The 7,423-nt window shown below is 36.3% G+C and overlaps 1 protein-coding gene across 1 annotated transcript; it reads left to right on the top strand.

The window, feature by feature from the left end:
• The first annotated feature begins 434 nt into the window (after nt 1-434).
• Nucleotides 435-3,810, top strand: LOC140861456 (uncharacterized). Its single transcript, XM_073264474.1, has 2 exons — nt 435-2,879; nt 3,154-3,810. Exons 1-2 carry the CDS (start codon nt 435-437, stop codon nt 3,808-3,810), a joined length of 3,102 nt encoding a protein of 1,033 aa, XP_073120575.1.
• Nucleotides 3,811-7,423: the final 3,613 nt, after the last annotated feature.

The following is a 7,423-nucleotide window of genomic DNA, read 5'->3' as shown; positions in this document are numbered from 1 at the left end:
GGGAACTGATCTGTGAATCTGGTCTGTGGTATACTGCTGGTAAGACAATCCTCTTCTTCATTTCTTATTTTTGATTTTTGAAATATGAACATCAAAAAGTGGTTCTATTTTGTTACTGTTTTCTTTGCCATTGAATTCTTTTCACAATTTTTCATTATGTTCTAGGTTGAATATCAAATCATAAAATTTATTTTTCTGAGAAATTCGCTCCTTTTCACTCAAATATTGGACATTAGTAGAATTAGTTCTTTCCTTATTTTTCCATAGTCCGTTGATTGGTGGATTAGATCAATATTTAAGGATTTTATTATAAAGATTAGAAACTAGTGTTAACTGGTATATTTCTTCAACAAAATAGAATGATAAAACATTGATTAATTTTTTTTAAGTTTTGAAGGATTAGACTCAGTGCTGGTTGCTTATTTGTATGAGTAATGGACAAAGCTTGGATGTCAAAGAACATATTATCACATGAATATGAGGTTGGGGTAGAATCTTTTCTGCAATTTGCAATGCAAAATGCCAACGATCCAAATGAAATACCTTGCCCCTGCACAAGATGTGGTAATCTACAGATGAAAGATGTTCGCACTATAAGGGCACATTTGTGTTCTAATGGCATGGATTTAACATATCATACATGGATTTGGCACGGGGAAAGATCTACGGTCAAGAACCCAATGAATGATAGTGATCAAGTAGGACCAGATGAACACAAATATTTTGCCGAGGAAACTATAGATATGGTACATGATGCATATGATAGCTATGCTGAGAATCCAAGCCAATTTCATAAGATACTTGAAGATGCCGAGAAACCATTATACTCTGGATGCACAAAATTTACAAAGTTAACAGCACTTGTGAAATTATTTAATTTTAAAGCAAAATATAGTTGGAGCGATAAAAGTTTCACTGACTTGCTTAGTTTGTTAGGAGAAATGCTTCCTGATCACAATGAATTGCCTTTATCCTACTATGATGCAATGAAAAGCTTCAGTGCATTAGGAATGAATTATGTGAAAATACATGCTTGCCCTAATGATTGTATCTTGTACCGGAAAGAGTTTGAGGACTTGTCCAATTGTCCTATTTGCGGTATGTCTAGGTGGAAGTTGGGTAATAATTCTGTGGTGAATGAAGGTACTCCTGCAAAGGTTCTTTGGTACTTCCGACCTATTCCTAGATTTCAAAGATTATTTCGGAACAAAGATTTGTCTAAAGAGTTAACTTGGCATGCTGATAAAAGAATTTGTGATGGATACTTGCGTCATCCAGCTGATTCGCCGGCTTGGAAAGTAGTGGATCACAAATGGCCGGATTTTGCATCGGAGTCAAGAAATCTTAGATTGGCCATATCAGCAGATGGGATCAATCCCCATAGTTTGATGAGTTCTGCATATAGCTGTTGGCCAGTTGTGATGATCACTTACAACCTTCCTCCATGGTTGTGTATGAAGAGAAAATTTATGATGCTGACTTTATTGATTTCTGGACCCAAACAACCTGGAAATGATATTGACGTTTATTTAGCACCTCTAGTTGATGACTTAAAATGTTTATGGGAGATAGGTGTTGATGCATATGATGCATATCGGAAAGAATATTTCTCGCTCAGAGCTGTCTTACTATGGACAATCAATGATTTTCCTGCTTATGGGAACATGTCAGGTTGTGTTGTGAAAGGATATCAAGCATGCCCTATCTATGGGGAAGAAACATATTCGACCAGGTTGAAGCATAGTAGAAAAATGTCATATACAAGTCATCGAAGGTTTCTTCCTAGAAATCATCCTTACCGAAGGCAAAAAAAAGCTTTTAATGGGAAACAAGAGTTTAACCCCGCACCAAAACCATTAACTGGGCTTGAAGTGTTGGAAAGAGTTGATAAGATTAACTATCGTGCGGGAAAAATGAGTGGGAAGCTTCAGCGCAAGGAGTTGGAAACAAAATCATGTTGGAAAAGAAAATCCATATTCTTTGAACTAGAGTATTGGAAACACCTACATGTTCGACATGTGCTTGATGTGATGCACATTGAAAAAAATGTTTGTGAAAGTCTTATTGGTACGCTACTTAATGTTCCAGGAAAAACAAAGGATGGGGTAGCCGCTAGACTAGACCTTGTGGAGATGAATGTGAGGACTGATTTGGCACCAAAGACGGAGGATAATAGAACTTTTTTGCCAGCAGCTTGTTTTACACTAAGTAGGACTGAGAAAAGAAAACTTTGCAATTCTTTGTTTGGAATGAAAGTCCCGACAGGTTACTCCTCCAATGTTAAAAATCTGGTGTCAATGAAGGACTTAAAACTTGTTGGCCTCAAGTCACATGACTACCACACTTTGATGCAACAATTGTTTCCAATCGCCATTCGCGATGTCTTGCCTAAACATGTTAGAGATACTATCATCCGGTTGTGTGGATTCTTCAATGTTTTATGCAATAAAGTGATAGATGTCTCAAAGTTGGATGGTCTGCAAAGAGAGATTGTTACCATATTGTGTATGCTTGAAAAATATTTTCCACCATCGTTTTTCGATATAATGGCTCATTTAACTGTCCATCTTGTGCGGGAGGTAAAATTGTGTGGACCTGTTTGGTATAGGCAGATGTACCCATTTGAAAGATTCATGAAGATCTTGAAAGGCTATGTGCGAAATCGCAATCGGCCGGAAGGGTGTATAGCCGAATGTTACGTTGCTGAAGAGGCTGTGGAATTTTGCTCCGACTACATGTCTAACGTTCATACAATTGGGATCCCAACAAGGCATCGACAATTACAACTTACTAGGCCTTTATCTGGTGCCGTAGTGTACTCCACTAGCCTTGATGAGTTGCATCAAGCGCATCGCTATGTGTTGGAAAATGATGTTGACGTTGATCCATATATCGAGTAATTTCTCTAACTTAATAGTAATTTCTTTCAACTTTTTTGATCTATTGTTTAACATAAACACATTTATTTTTTTATTAGGGAACACATGACATTTTTGAATGAAAAATTTCCCAATAAAGCCTAGTCCAAAAAGTGGTTACAAGATGAGCACAACCGCGCGTTTGCTAACTGGTTACGTGACCGTGTAAGTGTCATAAGCATTGAAATACAAGTTTTGAAGTTCGTGATAAAATTTATCATATTGTGAAATATAGGTTGGAAGTGGTGTTGGTCATTCCACCTGTCAAATATCAGAAAGATTAAAGTGGATAGCCCGTGGACCTAGCAATGAAGTGTTAAAGTACTCTAGCTATCTGATTGATGGGGTAACTTATCATACCAAAGAGTGTGATGATACACGAGTTGTTCAAAACTCTGGAGTAAGCTTAATTGCAAAAACAATGCAAGTTGCCAGTGCAAAGGACAAACATCCATTTGTGTCAGACATGATTTTCTTTGGAGTCATTCAAGAGATATGGGTACTCGATTACCACAAATATCAAGTTCCAATGTTTAAATGTAATTGGGTTGAGAATAATAACGGTATTAAAGTTGATGATCTTGGTTTCACGTTGGTGAACTTGAAAAGAGTTGGATTCAAATCTGACTCTTTTATCTTAGCCAGTCAAGCAAAGCAGGTGTTTTATATTGAAGATCCTCAAGATCCTACATGGCATGTTGTACTTACTACTCCTACCAAGGAGTACATTGAATTCATATCTGAGGATGTGTTGGAAAACTCTGTAATTCATTATCAATCTTTTACTAGAGGATTTCTACCAATGGAACCATTGGATGTTGATGAAAAATATGAAAATGAACCACCATGCATTCGTGAAGATTGTGATGGAACTTGGGTTGACAATGCATAATGTAACCCACTGAAATCCTTTTTTTACTGTTTAGTATATAAATCTCGTTAATCTATTTTATTTGTATTTTATCTTGAAATTTATAGTTCGTTTTCATTATCACTCTTTATTTCGTTTTAATACGTATGCCTAAGAAGATGTCAACTTTTGCAGGAACTGTCATTGGGGAAACTTGAGGTCTGATTTGGCACTGAATAATCTTCTAATTTCTGGCACTATGGAAGCTCGTGAACAGTTTCGTAAGGGTTATCACAATGGTAAAGCTGCTGAAAACAATGAGGCAGAACCGGTGGAATCTACTGAGACCGAGATGACAAGAAGTTCTAGAGGACGTACACGTTTGGATAAGGTCGTTAGGCAAAGGGTGCAGGGAGTTAGAAAGGATGTAATATTCAATAAAATTGGACAGCCAATAGGAGAGTTTGCGGCTGAAATGCAGAGTTATATAGGAGTTCTCGCTCGAGAAAAGATTAAGATCAGTTACAAGAATTGGAAGCAAGTTCCAAGTGATGTTAAAGATTTAATATGGGAATCAGTTAATGTAAGTAAGAAGTATTTGACAGTTTAAATAATTTAAATGTTATGTATGGGTTGATATATACTTTTCTTTACAGCTGACATACAATGTTAGCCCAAGCTGGAGGAAGGGCTGTTTGCATTCAGCGAATAGTAAGTGGCGGCAATACAAGGCGCATCTAACTGAGAAGTTCATTTTCTCGAAGTTTGATAAACCAGAGGAGTTGAAAGAACCGCCAAGTGGCTATGGTATTCCACGGGATGATTGGAGTTCCTTTGTAATCACTCGCATGTCCGTTGACTTCATGGTAAGATCGATTATTAATTACTTCTTAAAAATAATTTAACATGTCATTATTATATATACCGATACATTAACACATGTGGAGAATTATCTAGAACTTAAGTGCTGAGCAAAAGAAGAGAAGAAAGCAGAACATATACCCACATCGGCTTTCCCGTAAAGGTTATGCACAATTTGCTGATGAAATAGTAAGTATTTTTTTCATAGCCTATCTTCTATAACAATGGAAATAATTTGATATTTTTTATCTTGTTTGAAGGCAAGTGAATTATGTGATGATGATGATGTCAATCGGGCTCTTATTTGGAAGAAAGGACGGGTGAATAAGGAGGGTGAAGTTGAAGGAGATGATCTGAAAATGAAAATAGAAAAGATTGTATGTAATAAGTACATGAATCCAATAGTATTTATTCAACTAAACTGTTTTTTGGTAAAAAATAATTTCTTGTGCTTGACAGGATGAATATGTGAAGAAAAAACGGGATGGTAAGTTGCAATTTGAAGGGTCAAAAAAGGATATCCTTTCAAATGTACTTGATTCAGAAGAGCATGGTGGACATGTCAGGGGTGTTGGAGGTCATATAACTCCAACTGTCTACTTTAATGTTGGTACATTATGGAAGAGGCCTACTGGTGATGGCCACTTATTGATGCAGCATAAAAAAGAGTTGTCAGAGGCAAAACTATTGATTTCAGAACAATCTACTCGCCTTGCAGATCAAGACAAACACATAAAAAATTTGGAAGAAATGTTCAAAAATGGTGCATGCGCCTCTGAGATTGAAGAGAAAGGTAGTTGCTCCGTAAAGTTACATCTCAGGAATGAAGACAAAATCAAAACAGAAAAGAGTGCCCCATATTATGCAACTTTCATTGATGATGACATGCAAATTCTGAGCAAAGACGATTTCTTGCAGGTATTGCCTACGCTACTGTTATTATGTAATTGAATGAATGTCACCCGGGAGTTGAATCAATTTATAACATGATGAAACTTTGTTTTATAGGGCAAGTTGGTTACGTTGACACTGGAATCTAATATTGTAGTTGCATACGGTACAATTGTTCATGTCAATGGAGGTGGTAACTTACTTCATGGAGTTTCATTGCCCGTAAATTGTATGCGCATCGCCATTGATGAGGCTGTGGAGAAATCAGCACAGCTGCCATTCCCAATTCAAAATGAATGTGATACTATTGGTGATGTTGTAGGTTCTCACGTGGCTTGGCCTGTGCACTTGGTATTGATGCGGGATGAGGTAAATATGATATTACAGTTGGACTTAACTTGTCCAATAAAATTTAGTGAACTATACCTAACATATACATCTACATTTACAATTTTTAGAAGCATGGAAAGAAGAAAAATGTGAAGAAAACAAGTACTGTTTTGGCATCGCATTTACCGAAGTCCTTGAATATGTTGCATTTTTTCTGCAAGCATGCTCTTGATGAGGAAAATAATATATCAATCAATTTAGATCATGATTTGTTTGATGAAGAATACGAACTACTTGTGCACCTTGAAGACATCATTCCCTTTTATGAGTTGGAGCCAGTATCGGCCAATTGTATGGTTGTTTACATTTGGTAGGTGTTCAATTAACATGAACTTTTATACCTTAATTTTTTTAGCATATACGTTGTACATACTTTAATTAATTAAGCATAATAACATTTTTCTGTTGATAATGGCAGGCATCTTTACAGAAAGATGAAAAGTGATAACAAGGTTGAGAAATATAGGTTCATGAATCCACACACCATCCAATTTATTCCATTTGTGACCAACCTTGACAGAAATGGTAAAATTGAACACTTCAATGAAAGAGCGACTGTTTTGGCAGATAGGTTGAGTGGTTCATCGAGAAATCAACTAGTTTTGGTGCCAGTTAATGTTGGGTAAGAAAATGTTATAATATCATATGAAATTGATTTTTGGAAACTGTTTAGGGAAATGTATGCACTAATAATATATTGTTACGCATAGGTTTCATTGGATTCTCACTGTTATTGATCCTTACGTAGAGATAGTTTATTTTTTGGATCCACTGAGTCATCGTAATCGTTATGAAGACTGGAAATATGTAGTGAATATGTGAGTACATATTTGTTTTTATCGAGGACTTAATTATGTGATTCAACATTAATGTGTTAATATTATGTATGAAGGAGCTTGAAATTGTTTAATTCTAACAAAGAAAGGAAAGGCAGAAAACAGGCAATATGGGAAACAGACAAGGTATGTATGCATGTGTGGGGACCTCGGGTTGCTAATCTCATCTCAAGGGGCAATTAATGAATAATCAACAAAAAAAATATGATAATTAAATCAAGCCTCAAGAACAATCAACAAGCACAAAATTTATTTATTTTTTTTTAAACCCATGGTGGCTCGCTCGAGCGAGAGCCACTCGGGTTGTCACACCCATGGCTCGCTCGAGCGAGCCCAGGCTTCGCTCGAGCAAGCTGTGCTCTGCCCGGCCTGCAAAAAATCTGCTTTAGAGCTGTTCTTTCTTGCTTTTCTGATGTAAATGCATCTAAACATGCTATATATGCTATACAAGTGAATAAGAACATGATAACTTCATTTGTAACATGAAAACATCATCCTTCTTCTATTTAGCTTCTTCCAAAGGAAAGACAAACATATAAATTCTCAAGTTACTACAACATCTCATAATAACCTCATCAAATACCAAATAAAGAACAACTTGTCTAAGTTCACAATTTGGTACACCATCTACTAAAACCCAAAGTCACCATATGCTATGACTCTTCTCGAGCTATCTA

The sequence above is a fragment of the Henckelia pumila genome, chromosome 4, assembly GCF_033568475.1.
Source record: "Henckelia pumila isolate YLH828 chromosome 4, ASM3356847v2, whole genome shotgun sequence".
NCBI classification, from domain to species: domain Eukaryota; kingdom Viridiplantae; phylum Streptophyta; class Magnoliopsida; order Lamiales; family Gesneriaceae; genus Henckelia; species Henckelia pumila.
The sequence above is the reverse complement of the archived record's forward strand: the minus strand, read 5'-3'. Positions and strand labels throughout refer to the sequence as shown.